The following is a 19,431-nucleotide window of genomic DNA, read 5'->3' on the forward strand; positions in this document are numbered from 1 at the left end:
ATGAAAGACTATATGGGTATGTTTATGCAGCTGGAAAATTTCTAACTGAAATTAACAATTTATACCAATTTGTGCATCTGAAATCCAACATATTCCGTCTATAGGTACTTTCAGACATGGTTTGTGTTCTTTTCAAGTATATGTAACATTTTAAAGCATGTAGATTTAAAAGTGATTTCAGATGTATCTATCAAATGTTTTATGAACTAAAGGTTTAATAATAAAAGTGGGAATACACTGGAATGCTTGTTCTCATTTATTAGACTAGTGACTTAAACACACCAAAATCATTAAAAATGATAAATCATTTCTGTGTTTATTGAAAATATTTAGGTGCAAATACTTCACAATACAAATCTTGTAAATGTTGTTGACCTCAATGACAGTTTAACAATAGTTCATCTGTACATTCATAGTTTTAGTAGTGAAACCACACGTTAATATACAAAACATCTTAAACTTCTAATATTTGTGTGTTAGGTTTTCTCCATCAGTGGGTAACAGTCAGTTTGGCTGAGCACATGGCCTCTCCGACCTTGTTGCTAGCTCTGCACACATACACTCCAGAATCAGAGGGTTTCACATTAATCAGAACCAAAGAACAAACTCCGTCCTTGTTTATTTCCTTTGTGACTCGAGATGACTCCAAGATTTCTTTCTCATTCTGAAGCCATTTCACCTGCAGCTCTGGATAACCTACAAGATTGATGAACAAAACATGCATTCAAATGAGCTACAAAATACTATAAAAGTGACGATATAATATAAACCTTTACTTGTCCCACACTGGAAAGTACAGTGTTGCAACACAAGGTAAAAAAAACTGCAAGAGAATAGTTTAGGGCTAGAGGAATCACCACATGCAAAATAAGTAGATAAACATGTTTTTACACTTGCTATATGGAATTTATAGTTAAGTTTATTCAATCTGGTAAAAGGTCAATGAGAAAGTAATTTATTTTGGCATAGTTCCTGATCATTGATCCTAGAGCATCAGATATTATACACAGGAATAAATTAAATTATTTTCAAAGCAGTGCTGTACAATAACTCAAATTTTAATCAAATTGCTGTTCCATAGTTTCATATTGTCATGATGAGCATTTTAATGAGGCGTCTACAGTCAAATCTCTGTCAGGTTTGCATTTGGTTTAGAGCAGTGTTCACACATTGGAATTTAAAATTGAAAATCATTTTGTTTTGATTTCATTAGGTTCCAGGCTTATTAAATTAATATTAAACATTTTAACTTTTTTAATTTGTAAAATCTACAACTGAATTGAAAATGACCGAATAAAAAGGTGATTTTTTTTTTGCCACATTGCCCCGCCCTACTGCATGTCATCCACCACTTCTTACCATTGACGAGGCATGTGAGCTGCGCCGTGGCTCCTTTGGGCAGCGTCGTGTCTTTCAGAGTCTGGTGAAAACGTGGTTCGCTCTGGAGCTGCTTATCCAAAGAGCGGATGGCCTCCTCTGCCTCTTGGCTCCATCCTGGCTCTAGATGACAGAGAGGACGAAGAGGGAAGAAGAAACAAGACATTCCTGATCACAAAGGGCTAAACTTGAAGTGACAATCTGAAACTGAGTCACCCTCCCATATGCAACTGCCCCCGGACAAGATACCATTGTATGTAGTTGTGTGTATGTGGGCGCCTTATCGCTCTTACCCTCTGAGGAGCTGCCAGGGGAGTCGGGCCTGTTGGAGAGGTTAGCCATTCGCTTCAGGGCCAGAACAGCCTTGCCAGCTTTCTGCAAGTTTAAAAAGGTCAAATTCAAGTGGATGTTGAACCGCACTTGCAACCAACAGCTGCTGGACTTTATTCGACAATGAATTCAAATGTTATCATGAGAGGAAGTGGTGAAATTAATAAATGTAGCCACCAGCAGAGGGCACCAAATAAGGTAAGGTAAACTTAATTGTCCCGGGGAGAAAATAAGTCTTTCATGACATAAAATTCCACACCAATCACAGTCATACATCAAGATTATATATATATATATATATATATATATATATATATATATGCATTCTATATGTAAAAATGTAGGAATAAGGGCTGATATATTCATACTTAAAGTTGCTCTATGTAACTTTTCTGGTGGTGGATCTGTCACCTGCTTGTCTCCACAGATATTGTTTTTCCAAGAGTGTTCCACAGTATGAAATTAAACTGAAAACTCTAGGAGAGCAGTAATAATATAATGAATGAGTCTTATACAAGGCTTTTGTAGATGATCAAAGTCAGGTTACAATTTTGTGCATTATTCACTACACATTAGTAGTAAGCTACAATAGTAGCCACAGCTGTCCTGGGGCACACTGATAGGAGCAAGGCTGCCAATCCAAGTACTAAACAGGCTCGGCCTTGCTTAGCTTCGGAGATCTGATGAGATCAGGCTGTAACAAGGAGGTTTTGGCCACAAGGCAAGCAGGTGAAGGGAAGCATAATAAAATAAATGCAAGAATAATAAGTAATGCAGCACTGTGCAACTTTTTAGGCAAAACAATAACATCTCCATGGAGCAGGTGCCAGACCCAGCTCCAGGGAAATTATATGGTCAAAAGTGGATGATGAACCACAATTGCAACCAAGAGCTGCAGCACTTTATACAACAGTGATTTCAAATGTTATGAGGAAAAAGTGATTAAAAAAAAAAGAAAAAAAAAAGAAAGTCTTACCCGCCATTTTCGCTTGGCCAAGAAGCGCCGCATTTTCGTCTTATTTAGGGATTTGGTTGGTCTTCGCAACAGAGGGGTGAAAGAGGCCATCCAGGGGTGGGCTAAAGCATCAGCACAGGACAGTCTGTCTCTACAAGTATAAACACAGAAAAACACTTACATTGCGTCCAATTTTTATGATTAACACGATTTTACAAACCTTGGGTCTTTCTTTAGCAATACAGAAATAAAATCCTTTGCTTCATCAGAGATGTCTTCAAAACTCTCCTCGTCAAACTCAAATTTTGCCGCAGTGACAAAAGCAAAAGTCTCAGCATCATTGTTGCCCTGGAAGGGGGACTCTCCACTGAGCCTTAAAAAACAAAACAAAAACAAACTTATTAAAATATGCCAGAGGTTTAATGTGGGGACAGGCTTTTTGGAATTACCAACTCAGAAGATTAACTTGTACTTATGGGTTTATGCTGAAGATGTGTTTAGCTTTCACAGGCATTTTTTTTTCTATGCATTGTGATCTATAGTCTATTCATAACAGTAAAAATATGAAAAGCATTTGGAGAATATCAAGCATTGTTTTGCCATGTGTAGCTTAAAGTTTAAAGTTGAATATATAGTCAACTCATTTCTGATGATTACTGATTTTTCTTCTTTTGGTAATGAATCATAAGTGTATGTAAATCATAATAAGTTTACCCATCACATGCACCTGAAATTATTGAAATGTGATTCTAAAACAGGTAGGACTATACTACCACCAGCAGAGGGCACCAAATGTGGGAACTGAGGCTACGCTATTTTCATTTAAAGGCGCCTTATGCAGCTTTTCTGCCAGAGTCTCAATCACCTGCTGTCATCATTTTTCCCGTTTATAACATTTAACTCATCTTTTTCCATGGAGAAAATCAGGTGATGGCACCAGACCAAGTGACATGTCAGATCTGTGGAGGTGAGCCCACTCACAATAAAAAATTAAACTTTTATCCCATTGACAGAATTGAATTTTTCTTTTGCCATTAGAGTGAAGATGTTTCACTGCTCATCCAAGAGCTTTTTTCAGTTCTGGTCAGATTGGGGACACTGCCTTATGGCTATCTGAAGGGAGGAGCCAACTACACTGAACCACACCTAATTCTATACAGTTTTTTATTAGTTCAATAGAACTAGTGAACTAACAGTGTAGTTCAATAGAACTACACTGTGTGACCTGTGCCTGAGTCAGGTGCTGTGTGACCTGTGCCTGAGTCAGGTGCTGTGTGACCTGTGCCTGAGTCAGGTGCTGTGTGACGTATGCCTGAGTGGCTGCTCTCACACCTATTAGCAAACTGCCTATCATCGTTGTTTTCCTTGTTTTGATGTAGGTCTCAGGTTGGAGTTATAAATGTGAGATAAATGATGTCTAAGGCCCCATTCCAGTTCACAGTGTTGGTACATTCTCTAGTCCATGAAGTGGCTGTTTTGTTTCTCCAACAGCCACTTCAAAGACAAATCACTTGGATGAGCGGCAAAATGTCTTCACTCTAAAACTTTTGTCCCGTTGGCAGAATTGAATTATTCTTTTGCTATGGATCATACCTGGGTGACTGAGGGATTTAACAGGATGTTATAAAAAAAAAAAAAACACTGGTAATTTCATAAATGCAGAACGGTACATTTAATGCCATACTGTGGAACATTCCAGGCAAAGCTCATCTCCATGGAGACAGGTGCTTCAATGTAAACCTATTAAATATCTTACAGAACGTAGCAGATGACTCCAATGCTCCACATGTCCGTCTCCAGACTGACAGGTTCATAACTGATCACTTCTGGTGCCACAAACTCGGGCGTCCCGTGCATCACCAGGAGAGGTTTATCATCGTCTACAACACAAAAAAAACTAACTCAGACTCAAGATATTTGGTTTGGAGTTTTAATGTTTGTATTGGCCTAATCCTAAACTGTAAACAGACCACCACTAAAAGAGGTGCTGAAGGTTTGAGGCAGATTGCTCAAGCTTTCTGAATCCAGTAAAGTGACATCATTTTAGCAGTTAGACGTTGCATAACAAAGCTCCTGCTTTTAGAAGAGACAGATTATATCTTAACAAGATAATTGCTGTCAGGGCAACTTTAAATACTTGAAATATATTTGATCACCCCTAAGGGAGTTCATTTACAACTATATCTCAAAGACTATTGGAACATGCATTTAGGCTGTTGTGAAAAGTTTGTTTGAGCAAAGTAATGCCAGTCCAAAATACTGTAATGATTATTTAATGAGGATTTGTAACTCGCATAAATCCAGATAAGGGTTGGGTGATACTGACAAAGCTGAATATCAAAGTGTTTTGTTTTTTAACATCTCAATGACATTACTCACACCAAATGTATTATGGCAATCAATCAAAAATGTGGTGAAATTGCACAACAAACTGGAAATGATTATCTTTAAAACAAGGAATCTGCTGTCCAAACAACTGCAAAAACTTTTAATATATTAGGTTAGAGAAATAAAACTTAAACTACTGGTGTATCTAAAGGGTTATAGGAAAGTAAGAATTAAGAGTTAAATAGTATGTTATTAAATTATACTTAAAATGGCTTTGTGTTGGTTTTAATTTCTTCAATTAGTGATAGGCGATACGTTTTATTGCTTTTACTATTCCGATAAAAAAATAAATTAAAAGAAAGTACAAGAATATTACTGTTCCCTTATTTAGAGATAACATTGCAGGTTATTTTTATTTTAATCATCTCTTTTTGTAGCCCTTTTTTTAAATGCTTTTGATCAAAACTGCAATACCATGCATTTTTTTGAAACTGATCCATGCTTTACTGTAACAACTTCAAGATAAAATGCTCCTTTGTTGCTCAATACATCCCACCCAGATTCCAGATGAATGTGGCGTTTAATCAGAAGTTGCGTACCTAGTTTGCTGGCCAGCCCAAAGTCTATTATCTTGATGTTTGTGCCGGTCGTGTCCACGCAGACGATGTTTTCAGGTTTGAGATCCAGATGAACAATATTCTGCTTATGGACGTACTGCATTCCTTCTAAAATCTGCTGCATGTATCGCGCGCTGGTCGGCTCCGTGTGCTCAAAGTTGTCATCAACAATACGCGCAAAAAGCTCACCACCTGGGATACTATTCAAGACAATATCAATAATTTAAAAAACAGATCGCAGAGGTTAAAAAGAGATTAAAAAGAGATTACATACTATTCCATGACCATCACAATCTCAGGGCGTGTGTCGTAAGCGGCCAAACACTGGACCAGTTTGGGATGGTGGAGGCAGTTCATGAGTTCAATTTCTTTTAAGGCAGCAGCTTTGTCTTTCGACGTTCGGGAGCGGTAAAATTTTCCAGCACAAATATCACCACTTTCTTTATGGGTCATCCTGTAAACTTGGCCAAACTTTCCACTGCAAAAAATGAGAAAAATCAGCAAATAATACGGGTAATATGCGTTTGAATATTACATTTTTTATAATTGTGCTTTTCAGGTCACAGTGTTAAAGCAAAGAAATAAAAGTAAACAGGCAAAGCAAACCAGGGATAGACATGAGAGAATTAAAATTTGCACCGTGCAACTTTTCTCGTGAATGGTCCACCACCTGTTTGTCTCCATGGAGATATCATTGCTTTGCCTGGAATGTTCTACAGTAAGGCATTAAATCTTATCCAGCTCTACAGAAATAAGCAGATAAGTTACAGATTGTGGAGAAACAACCACGCTTATAATGCCAGGTGTTTCTATAACTGAATAAATGCAAATTGATTATGTTAGTGGAACATTCCAGGCAAAACAAGAGGAGACGTTATTGGGACCAGAAAAGTTACATAGTGCAACGTTTCATTTGTAAATCTGCAAATATTAAAATTGTACTTACACTCCCAGTTTCTCATGAACATCGTAATGATCCTTCACTTTGTTTTTTGTGTCGACTGTGACATCTACATATTTTAGCACTTCTTCTTTCTTTTCTTTAGATAAAAAAATAAATAAAATTATACCTCAGAAATTGGAATAAATAAAAGAAAAATATTGTCCACTTACTCTCAGATGCCATTTTGATGCAGTCTGACTGTTGGCTTGGTGCGCTGATCCCTATAGAGTTAAACGCTCGGACTCGGAAGCGATACTGGCCCTGTGGCTTCAAACCAGATTTGACCTTATAACATGTATTTTTACAGTCTGTGGTTACTTCGTTCCAAATTTCGGACTTCTCTTCTCGGACTTCCACGATGTATCCCAGAACAGCCGTGCCCCCGTCGTAGCTTGGGCCCGTCCAGCTCAGCACCAGAGAGTCTGAGGTTAACTTTGATACAACGGGATGCGAGGCAGGAGGGTCCGGACGGTCTAAGGACAAACCAGAAAATGTTTAAGAGAATTTGCGAAGGAATTTTAGGAATCTTTATCAGAATCCAGATAATTATTAGCTTTTACACTATGAGACAAAAGACAAAAATCAAACTGAAAGGACAACTTCAAGAAACCTGTGTGAGCCTTAGTCTGGGAGCCAGTTTGAGAAAGTATGGGCACTTCATTAAACTTAAAAGGACTTACCAATAACACTAAGAGTTACAGTGTGGTGTGCAAAACCCTGTCGATTCCGTACGACAATAGTGTAGCAGCCCTGGTCTTCTGGACAAGCCTGAGAGATCTCCACACTGCTTTGAGATTCACTACTCCTAAAAGAGATCCTCGTCCCTCCCAACACCACCTGCAAAGAGGAACGAACCAAGAGAAGAGTCTGTACTTCTCAAAAACACCAACATAAATATCAATGTTACAAATGCAGGCTCGAGGATAGAGAAGTAGAATGGAACGAGATACATTTGTGCAACAGTTCCCATTTTGGTAAGTAAAAGTATATATTGTAAAATCTGTAGATGGTGGTGGTGGTAGTAGTAGCAGAAGTAGTAGTAGTGATAGTAGTTCAAGCATTTGTAAAAGTAACAGTAGAATTAGTAGAAGTCACAGTTGGTCAGGCAGTCTTGAAGGATGTAGTAGAAAAAGTAGCAGCATTAGCATTAACAATAGCCCAAATATCAGTAGTAGCAACTCCAACACTAGCACTCTTTCACTTTAAACTCTGGTCATATTTGGGGACTAGTTTCACATCTAGTGCTTATAAAGTATTAAATGTTTTCTTATTCCTTACCTTGTCCTTGTTGTAGACCCAGCAGCAGGCCACAGGGACCGAAACACTCTTGAATACACAGTGTAGTCGAGCCTTTTCCCCAATGCGTACCTCCACTTTATCAGGAGCATCCACAAATACAACAGGACGACCTAAAACACACAATACTTACTGCTCAATACAGACACAAAAACATTTAAAAATATGCCCTCAAAATCACCTCAAGCCTTGTGTGAGGAACCTGCCAAAGTGGGCGGGGCTATCAGGGGACCTCTGGTAGGTAGATTTAAGAGATTTCTAGCCAATCACATTCAGGTTTGTTCAATGAATGAGGCACTATATATATATATATATATATATATATATATATATATATATATATATATATATATATATATATATATATATATATATATATATATATATATATATATATATATATATATATATATATATATATATATATATATATATATATATATATATATATATATATGTGGCAACTTTTTAAGTTTCTGAAACTTTATAAACTGCCAAGTTGTTAAACCATTTTACAGAATCTTGCATTTTAAACAGCCTTTTTGGACTTAAAACAACCGTGTTATGGATATTAGTGACCACCATGTAGCTAGTTAGCCACTGCAATGCCTTTGAACTCTTAACAGTAGAATTTTTGAAAAGAATATGGGAAAAATTTATGGGAAATTGACTTCCAGAACCTGAGCAGACTGTCACTGTTGTAGTCCACTGAGTAGTGGGTAATTTAATAGAGGAATACACATAGATAAAGATATTAAATGTATAATTTGGAAATGTTCAGTATGGCACTTGAATTTCCAATTTTTCTCCACACGTTTTTTTTTATTTATTTTTTTTCCATTTACTTTGATTCTTTCACAAGATCTTTCCATACCAGTCAACCATGGTCACTATTTTATGATCTTCAAATAACTTTTCAGTCTGTGTTTTCTGATCGTAGACAATACTATATTGACCTTATTCTGCCCCACCCACTTTTGGCTCTAAATGCTCCTGCTTCTTTGTAGTGGCACTTCTGGTTAAGCTGGAATCCTATTCATTTAAAGGGAGAAATGGAGAGCTTTCACCGCTAAAATATGATATAATACTTTTATATCATATGTTGATTTGTGTAAAATGTTCTATGTTCATGTGCAGTCAACAATGCACTGATTCAGTGGTTGGCTTTAAAAAGCCTTTGTAATCCCTACAGAGCTTATTTACTGTCAAGATTGGCAGCTCCATGCAAAATAATACAGCCCGAATAATGATGCTGGCACCCACGGCAATGTCCAGAGTAGGGTGTCTAGTAAACTCTGGAGGGACGGTCTGCCATGACGGGTCACATGTTAGTGTACTAACAGGGTATAATGTAAGTTAGTGTTAGGAAAATGGTTTGGATTTGTTAATGTGTTGGGAGCAGTTACTTAAAAAAATGATTAAAAAAATATTTAAAAAATAATAACCTACTAGCCTGTTGTGGAAAAAATTACAGTTCTAGTTGAATAGTAATTTACGAATCTCGGTGAGTTTTGCAATACAGGAAAAAAGGTTTATTGTTTGTTACAGCAGATACAGACAGGACAGGGCCCAGGCCTGCCCTGGCCACAGACTGGTAGCCTCTCGGCCTCTCCCCCAGTTCCCCTCTCACTCTAAGTCCAAATCTCAACAACCCAACCAACTCACCCCCTGAGCATCTGAGCTCTGACTATTTTATACCAGAATGACAATGCTACATACATTTCAAAGCAGAGAGACTTTTGTTTTCACACTCAACAACAACGAGTTTCCAGTGGGATGGAGACAGAGCCTTCACACATGTTAATGTCTGGTCTGGGTCTGGCAGACTGACACAGGGCTTTTTAAATACGCAACATGAATATACTTCAATTTCCTCCACAAGCCTTATCTCATCTTACACCATATAGTAGAATAATACTCCTTTTCTAAGCAGACATTTACACATTACCATGACAACCAGAGCTAACCATTTCATTTTGCTTTAAACAAATCAGCATCCTCCGTATTGCAACATATGATAGACCTGTAAATGATATAACTTACCTTTGGCCTGCTCCTTTTTGTGATCTTTGTCTTCTTTTGTTTGTAGAGTATTTTTGGCGACGTCCACTTTACACATGACCTCACTCCTCACCTCATGGTTCCTTCCTGTCTGGATTTCCCTTAATGCTAATAAATAACAAACAAAGGTTTCACTACAAAAAACAGTTTATAGTCATAATTAGTGCATTATAATGAATCTAATAACTAATAATTTACCTGTGACGTACAGGGCAGCAGTACTAGTCTGCCTTCCTGCTGTATTTTCAACTACACATGAGTAAGAACCGGCATCCGCAAATGAGCAGTTGTTTAAAGCCAGAGTCGCGACCCCATTGTGGAAGGAAGTCTTATGTGAACGAACCTTTTTACCTTCAAGGAAACAAGGCAATCTCAATGTTATCTCTAATATAAAAACATTTGCTCATTTTTGCTTGTTCTAACTGTACAGCTTTGAGCAAAAATAAGAGGCTGCATCAACATTATAAAAAAGAGATTTAAATATTTGTATAAAGTTACCAAACCATTGTCAAAGCAAGATATTCAATCTGTGTGCAGGTCTATATTGAGGGCACAAGGCTCCAGCGTGTACAAAATTGGGGTTATTCAAATATATTATAGTTGCCATTTTTTTTAGTTGTACAATTTGTAGTTGCCAGAACATTGCTTGTGTGAAAGTTTTGGAGTCCATCAGTACAGTGGTGTAGGATGGACAGGGGGAGGGGCCACTGCATACACAAATACATTCACAGCAGCAATGAGCAAAAATGTATTCACCTAAATTTAAATTATTTGTGGTTTACCTGAGTGAAGTAAACATACAAACTTAAAAAGAAAACAAAGTTAAAAACAGATACTTGTACTTGGAGCACTGACTGAATCGCATTGTTGTGACGAAAGGTTACACCCAAAGAAACAAACGTTTTTGTGCATTTGACATGTTTTTGCAATTATACTTGGTGGGATAGTCAATATTGATCCCACGCCTATGTCCAACTGGGAAGTAGAACTATAAACTTAACTAAAATGGTCAAACTAGAGAAAACTAGGTTAATATTTCAGCAAATGTTTTTTAATAATAATAATTGTTCTAGCTACAATTTAGTGAATTGTGTAGTCAAACCATGTTGGATTATTGTCAACAAAAATGTGTTTATTGGCGGATGACGGATAAAGTCTAAAAAATGTGCTCTGGGTCTCTCATTTTCTCTTTGCCATAGTGTTGTAGTGTATACTGTAAATAACAGTTGTACTGCTCAGATACTCACCATTGTGCGTCCAGGAAACTGTCAGAGGGCCACTTCCCGAGATAACCGCTTGAAAAGAGGCATCAGTTCCTTCACACACGACACAGTCCTGCAGCCATTCTTTGAACTCTGGGGTTTCTGCTTTGAGTGCTGTGGACAGTTTGGCATTTGAACAGATAAACATCGACAAACAACCGCTTTCATTTCCACTCGACTGTCATTAAGAGAATCCCTTATGTTGATATTGTCCATTGCGTGGTATTTGTTGCGTAATAGGCTTTTCTTGTTTTTGTTGAAATCTTGAAGAGCTTTGTTGATATTTTTGGGGTTTTGGAATGTACTGAAATAGCAGAGTCTGATAAATTGTTCCATTCCTGTTCCTGAAATTTATGTATGAAAACAACCTTTGTTTTTTTCACTCCTTATAACCATTTCAAACTCATTTTCACAAAGGGCCACATCAACAAAATGGTTGTTCTCAAAGGGTCAGATGTAACTAACTGTAAGATAAATGTCACTAAATGTAACCAAATTTAATGTAAAATAAATGCAACAACTTTTTAATCTTGTTAATTAACCGTTTCTATATATATTGCTTATTCAAGTTACAAATATTGCATATGAATTTGCATAGACATGAAACAATGGCTGTTTAACTGTGTATCTAAGGATAAACTGACATTTTAAGACAGTCATACCTTTTCATTTACTTTGTCGCGGGCCACATAAAATGACGTGGCGGGCCGCATTTGGCCCATGGGCCTTGAGTTTGACACATGTGCAATAAAAGGTCCGATATTTTTTGTTATTTTCAGTACTGATATATAGTTAAGTATTAATAAGGTCTGGTATATTTCTGGTATATATTTTTGTGCCAACCCTTACTGCTACAACATCTAGTTTCACTTTTTAGTATTAAAGTATTAAAAACAAGGTAATGTATATATTTTTAAATCATTCATGTGTTTTCATGCTCCCATTTATCAGACTCTTTTTCATCTTATTTATAGCCTGATCTCACAGACTTCGTTTTTTTCACTGTGTAATCTCCTGTCATTTCAGTTCAGTGTTGCAGAGCTAAATCCAGACTTCCATTGGGAATACTAAAGTCTGTGTTGAATTTTCCCACCATGTGCAGTGTTGGAATGTCCATGTACACACGCAGTGGGAAGTAGATTGTCACCAGTGAACCCAGGAATGCAATTAGTACCATGAGTGTGTATGGGGAGGCCTTGGGGCTCTGCAGCACTATCAATCACTGCACATTGGTTGGCATTTTAATATTAACATCCAGGTTGCTCCTAACCTTGGGCGAAAACAAGCTAACCAATTCACTTTACATATAACAGGTTTCTAGCATAGTAATTACTGAAAGAGTGGCACACGCTTTCCGTAAAGTAGACGTAATGTACAGAGTAAAGTAAACATTTACATAATTTGTTCCCAAGGGTCAGAGTGGGGTGAGGCATGTGTTGAAATTGGAATACAAATAGTTCTGACACAATACAATGAAAAGAAAGGGAACAATATTTTCTAGAGGTGCCACAGCAAATCAGAGGCACGCTTAAAACTGGCAAAGAGTGTTTCTTGTTGCACTTTCAAAACTGTCCCCATACACTCCCTAAAGGTAAACTGTTTGAGAATAGTTTGTTTAGACCACAGTAAACATGCTAAATGCTTGCCAAATTACCATAATCAACCTTCTTTCATTTTGTCACACCATAGTTCCAATATGTTCACAAGCTTTCATTACACTCAGTATTAAGCACTGTTACCTTTAATTTAAAAAAAAACACTATTACCTGTTGCAGATCCAGGTTTCTTGTTCTCCGCCTCGACTCCATTCTCTTTAGCTTTATCTGAACTGAAAAATCCAACTCTGGGTTTTAAGGCCAGTCGGAACGTGGACACAAAAATCTCCTTGGCTCCTTTGTCCATCCTTAAGCAAAGATCACAATCAGTTCATTGAAGAAAGATGTGTAATGTGCAACTCATGTGTGACTGGTCCTTGTTTTCTATGCAATAGTGACAACAGGAATTTTTGGAAACAGATTCAAATTCCCCAAATTACAATAAACAGTACTGAGAAATTCAGGGAAGAACTGAAAGGTTAAAGACCATAGAAATTGATTGAGTGGGACAAAACGCTAGAGAGCAGAGATACAGAAGACCATTGTTTACAAAAGTTGAGCCAAATAACAGCCCATTAGGAAATATTTGGCTTTACAATAACAGAATTCAAACTTAACCAACATATGGCTAAAAATGAGTAAACTGGATTAAAACAACTCTCATAACTTTACTTTTACACTTCTAAGTATCACCAGAAGAAGCATGCATATCAATAGACACACCGGCACCCCAGTCTGAGAAACACAGTGATAAACTAATCCAAAAAAATGTCAAAAGTAAGTTTAAAATGCATTTACCTTCTTCAAATGGTGTGCCAACCCCGTGTTTCAAGTGAGCATGTTATTCCCTGCAAACACAAAGCAGCCCACAGCTATTGTCAGACAGCGAGGAGGAATCAGGACGAGCCAGTAGAGCAGCTTTCCGCCTATCAGCCACTGAGCCGCAACATGTTGGAAATCATTCAAGGTAGACCTCTGGGGGTGGGATTTGGGAGAGGAGGGGGTGGGTCGTTTAACTGCGCCTAAATGATAGCCTCTTGACCTGCTGGAGAGGATGGTCACTGTGATAAGTGCGGTAAAGTTGTGTTTGATAGATGGGGGTTTTCCTGATGAATATTCAAAGATACAAGAGGTACAAGAATGTCCTGTTACTTTCACAGTACTTTGGATTTGTGCAGAACTCTCCTTGTTTGGTAGTTTTTGTATTTGTTCTTACTTAGCTCAACTTGAAAAATGTAATTAAAGAGCACATCACGCCTGTGCTGTGAAACCTACACTCCATGTTTCATATCGGGTTCAATTTTAAATGTTACTGATTGTCTTTAAATATCTGCATTCTATGGGTCTTCTACATTTGAGAGAGCTACTGGAGCCCTATACTCTGACCTCAGGACTCTGGGTGGGACACAGCTTTTTATTGTTTTACTGCTTATGTGTCACATTTTATCTGTTTTTGTTTGTTGTTTTTGTGTGAAGCACTTTGGGCAGCTTAAGTTATATTTTAAATGTGCTATATAAATAAAATTGAAATTGTCAGATCTGTGGAGAGGCGACCTCATTTTTTTATTCCAGGCAAAGCAAGGCAGTATCATCTCCATGGAAACGTGCAGGTGGCAGACCCTTCACCAGAAAAGTTACTTAGTGCACCTCTAAATATAACGTATGAATCAATATTGTTTACAGATAGATTGTCTACAGATGTATTTGTCTCAACAGATCAAATTAATTATTTTTTAATTCCCAATATGTTTATGAACATGTTGGCAGTGGAATATGTCCTGCTAGATGATCATTATACAGAACTAAACAGTTAATCAATTTCTACTTTAAAAGACCGCAATAATTTTACAACTACGTTTTACAACAGAAACCATAACCACATTTGCATATTTACTTATGGCACAGTACATTATGCAAGCAGTGCATTTAAAATAGGAGCTAGTGAGCTTACACATTTGACAAATGAGACTTGTAAATCCCACTGTTTCTTTCTTGATGTTGTGCAGCGTCCAAGTTTATTGCTGTAACAGAGATTGCATAACAGCGTTCTTTTGTTCTAATGTGATTCCTAATGGACATATTGAAGGGAGCATTCTCCTGGTATGTTCAAAGTAGTACCACATGTCGGGAAGCAGGCTACAAACATGTCGTCCAGAGCTTAGTCTACAGTGATTGATGGAGGATGGAATTGTTTCTGGTCCACAGTTTTAACACTAGACAGACATACAAAGTAACACTACATGCAAATGCAAATATTTATTCTATGGTGCGTCACAACCACATTTTTCATAAAAACAGTGTCATTGTAATTAATGAAATTCCAATATTGTGTGTGACTGTGAGAATTATGGGGTGCTTAACCTGGGGTACATTCCTAAGACAAGACCATATAAGGCAAACTAATATAAGTGCTTTCAATTATGCCTTACATGGGTATTTAAAATTGTACACAGGAACTTCACTAGAAACAGTCCACTTTTCCAGACAATTAAGCTTATCATACTAAATCATATAGAGCTCAGGAATTCAAAACAGGAAAAAGGGCCAAATCAAAGGCAAGGCTTGTGTTTTCTGTCCTCTGTGCCAATGGTAGCAATGATGGGACTTCCTGTTTTGAAAAGGGGTTTAAAAGCTACAGAATGTAATTGTTTTGTGTGCTGTTCCCATCAAATTAATAGAGAAGAGGCAGGATGTGGCATTATGGGTTTAAGAGAGCCCTCTTGTGATGGGCCTTGGAAGCAACAGTAGTTAGAGTGAGTGAAAAAAAGTGTTTTTGAAAATTTAAAAATTAGTAGGCAAAGCTTGTGATACTATATCGATAGAAAGAATTAATCTAGAGTCCCAAATGCAAACTGCATGGCCAGGCACATTTCTATACCATCATGAAAAAGACACATTATCAAATAAACCCCAAATCAATGTGTTAGGTGTTATCATAACTGACTTTTTTTTTATAATGTCATGGAAATAATCCCCCAAAACTTGTGAAAGTGATCATCTTGGTAATTTTGTTTCATGGTGTATTACAACTGTTAACCATTGCAATAAGATTTTGTTTTGAATATACATCTTGCCGTGGTATATTCAGAATGCGCTTTGTTCCTCTAAAGCAAGTGACTGAAATGACTAAGTAGCTTGACCGCCTGCAGCGCTCTGGCCTGACCTCTGAGGAACTCCAAAATGTAGAAGCACCGCTCCCCAGTCTGTCAGTGAATCCGCTGGTCCATGCTTTGGCCTGTAGGGTTGGCCCGCACAGCTGTTCCCCAACCAGATGTTAGAAGCTCAGAGAAGGATGGCAGCAGACGCCCAGAGCGAGAGCTACCAGTCACTGTGAAGGAACTGAAAAACACAAGACATGCATTACTATAAAAGGAAAACTGATACATGTGTTGATTTAAAAGCAGCTTAAGATTTGTGATAAGCATAGTTAAGACAAGGGTATGTGCACGCAATAACATGTTTAAAGCCTGTGGATTACATTTTTGCCCAAATAAGTAAATCCCATGCCACGCCCTCTGTCTTATCAGCATTGCATTTTTACTATTCAACAGTAAATTTCAACAGAACATTTCAATATGACTAGTATTAGTAGTGTTGTCAGGCAATGAGACTCTGTTTCACCATAGAAAGGTAACAGATAAAGGCTAGTAAGAAAAATGTGTCATGTCAGCCTTCTCAAAATGATTACTAATTTAAATTAAAACTGAAAACTACTTCCAATCTAGCCCTTATCCATTTCACTAAAACAGTTTGCTCAGTTTGGTGAATAATAAACCATAAACACTGACCTTTTTCACACTTTTTTCACGGGAAATTTACATTCACCATTACTATGCAGCTTACTTACCAAAACAAGAACCGTTAACTGAAATAGCACGACGACTGAATGAGTTTGTAGTGTTTTTTCATTGATAAACGATAAACTACATTTCCCAAAATATCTACCCGGAAATGGTTCCGTCGTTTATATCGGTCCCGCATCAAGACGTGAACCCGCGTGTAGCAGAAGACATCCTGGAAACACTTCTACAACATCTCACAAAACTGCAGTAACTCGAATAACTATAATATTCTGGTATACTGATTATTGTTTGATTGTATTCAGTGTCGAAAGTGTTGTAAGAGTTCGCTAACAAGCCAGAGATTTACCAAAGAACATGAGTGATGCTAAAGATGAGACGGACAAGTCAAATAATAAACAGAAGAAAGAAGGCAAGAAACGTCCTTTTGACTTCTCAGTTCACCCAAAGCGACATGTGGCTCTGAGAATGGCCTATCTGGGATGGGACTACCAGGGCTTTGCAGTTCAGGAGAATACAGACAACACCGTGGAGGCCAGACTGTTTGAAGCTCTCCTCAAAACAAGACTCATCCAGGACCGACAGAGTTCAAACTATCACCGCTGTGGCCGCACGGATAAAGGAGTCAGTGCCTTTTCCCAGGTCTGTTAAAACACATTTAAACCTGCACTCTAAACCACCTTTTGCTGGTTTATATAGAGATGTTATTGCTTTGCCTGGACGTTCTATATTATGGCATTATCTGACCATAGATCTGACCTGTAACTTGGCCTGCTGCCACCTGTTTGTTGCTATGGAGATGGAGGGTAATGCCATATTGTGTAAAATGCCAGGCAAAGCAATAACATCTCTGTGGGGACCAGCAGGAAAAGTTTCACAGTTCATGGTTGAAGTTATACCAGTCAGAAAGCAATTGATACTGTATTATTTCTTTAGGTCATAAGCATTGACTTGCGTTCCAATCAGTTTTGTGGAGGACTGGGCGTGATAGTTCCTGAAAATGTGGGTGTTCCTGCAGCCGAGGACAAAACGACACTTCCAGAGCTTCCGTATGTAAAGATGCTGAACAGGGTGCTGCCTCAGGATATAAGGGTTTTGGACTGGTCTCCCGCAGCACAAGGCTTCAGTGCACGTTTTGACTGTCAGTCCAGAACATACAGATACTATTTCCCCAGAGGGTGCTTGGATGTGGAGCTTATGACTGAAGCTGCAAAAAGGTGGGTGTAATAATGGTGCACTGTGTAACCTTTCTGTTAGAGGGTCTGCCATGTGTTTGTCTCCATGGAGATGTCATTGCTATACTTTTAATGTTCCTCAGTTTTGTTGTAAAACTTCCACATCTTTATTCAGTTTTACTATTGCTAAAAACATGTATTCATATTTCTGTTTACTGAGCTCCATAGATGTGACCTTTTTGTTTGTTGAAACCAGCTGCTTATTTCAGTAAAGATAGATTTGAGGCCGCACTGTGGAACATTTCAGTTTGATATGATCATTGTGATAATTATGGAAGAAATGACAGGTTGTTTAACTTTTGCATATCCGTTTACAGATATGAAGGAACACATGATTTCCGTAACCTGTGTAAAATGGATGTTGGTAACGGCGTGCTTCAGTTCGAGAGGACCATTCTGTCTGCTTCAGTGAGACCGGCTAAACCACAGACAGCCAGCAGCACAGACCCATACGAGCTCTTTATTTTTGAGATTAAAGGACTAGCCTTCCTTTATCACCAGGTAAATTAAATCGTAGTTTTGAATTTCCACAAGTTGTTTTTTGTATTTATATTTCGTTTATTTCTCTCTAGATAGAATATTTGCGTATAAAAACATAAATACAGTGTTGTCTGATTCGGCAGGTGCGGTGCATGATGGCAGTGCTTCTTTTAATAGGGCAAAAACTGGAAGATCCTGATATAATTGACCAACTGATGGATGTTACGAAAAACCCCAGGAAGCCCCAATACAAGTTAGAATATTTAATTTATCATTCATCATTATATTTTGTTAAATAGCTATTGTTTTTTGTTAATAATTTTCTGCACCTGTTCTAGCATGGCAGTGGACTACCCGCTTGTCCTGTTCGATTGTCATTTTGACAGTTTGAGTTGGACACAAGAGAAGGAGGAAGTGAACTACACTTTGGCAATGTTACAGCAACACTGGACACAGAGTGCAGTCAGAGCTAGTGTCCTGTTTGGGATGCTCCAGGATTTGGAAGCAAAAGGTAGATATTCATTTAAAAAAAATCATGTACTGTAAGACTACAACTAATGATTCTTTCAGTAGTTGAGTAGTCAGCAATATATATTTTTTTATTAGTCAACTAGTTTTTTGTTTTTTTACTTTTTATGTGGTTCAAAAATGCAGTGCAATAGAAATAACTATTTGAAGACTTCTAGACAGAGAGTGTGTTTTATGCCTATGTACTAACAATAACAAATAAACTGTTTATTAAAATAGGCAACAATCATTTTAATAGTTTGTTAGTCACAATTATTCTGATATTCTGACCGTAGCCCTCATGTACATGTTGTTTTATTGTTCCCCAGGCGCTGAACCACCAAACCACTGCTTGCTTCTTGAAGGTACAAGACAGAAAAATTATAAGCCTTTATTGGAGCGCCCCTGCTGTGAGAGCTTGGAGTCGAGGATAAATCATTTTGTGAAAAGAGGCAGACTGGAACGTGAAGAAGGAGAGAACGGGGATGAAACTGTTTACAAAGGAAAACGTTCAAAACATATTCACAATTCTTCTAGTCCTTCAACAGACTCTAGAAATAAATAATAAGGCAACAACTTTTCACATTATTGCCTCAGAATGCTTGCAATGTATATATTTTGAGTTGGTTTTATTTCAGAGAGCTC

At 37.7% G+C, this 19,431-nt stretch overlaps 2 protein-coding genes across 2 annotated transcripts; one reads left to right on the forward strand and one right to left on the reverse strand.

Annotated features, from left to right (window-relative positions):
- Positions 1–153: 153 nt before the first annotated feature.
- LOC117387696 (myosin light chain kinase, smooth muscle-like) lies at positions 154–13,690 on the reverse strand. The gene is made up of 17 exons (XM_033985234.2): positions 13,563–13,690; positions 12,936–13,072; positions 11,155–11,283; positions 10,106–10,258; positions 9,890–10,015; positions 7,829–7,959; positions 7,231–7,387; positions 6,721–7,023; positions 6,554–6,647; positions 5,882–6,085; positions 5,590–5,807; positions 4,419–4,542; positions 2,883–3,035; positions 2,684–2,813; positions 1,671–1,752; positions 1,360–1,500; positions 154–696 (listed from the first exon to the last, which is right to left on the reverse strand). The coding sequence occupies exons 2-17, from the start codon at positions 13,069–13,071 to the stop codon at positions 491–493; spliced, it is 2,487 nt and encodes an 828-aa protein (XP_033841125.1). The 5' UTR covers position 13,072; positions 13,563–13,690; the 3' UTR covers positions 154–490.
- A 3,068-nt stretch (positions 13,691–16,758) lies between these two features.
- Positions 16,759–19,421, forward strand: pus3 (pseudouridylate synthase 3). Its single transcript, XM_033985269.2, has 6 exons — positions 16,759–17,206; positions 17,501–17,781; positions 18,117–18,300; positions 18,423–18,532; positions 18,618–18,790; positions 19,116–19,421. The coding sequence occupies exons 1-6, from the start codon at positions 16,922–16,924 to the stop codon at positions 19,349–19,351; spliced, it is 1,269 nt and encodes a 422-aa protein (XP_033841160.1). The 5' UTR covers positions 16,759–16,921; the 3' UTR covers positions 19,352–19,421.
- Positions 19,422–19,431: the final 10 nt, after the last annotated feature.

This window comes from Periophthalmus magnuspinnatus, chromosome 19 (assembly GCF_009829125.3).
Source record: "Periophthalmus magnuspinnatus isolate fPerMag1 chromosome 19, fPerMag1.2.pri, whole genome shotgun sequence".
Classification (NCBI taxonomy): Eukaryota; Metazoa; Chordata; class Actinopteri; order Gobiiformes; family Gobiidae; genus Periophthalmus; species Periophthalmus magnuspinnatus.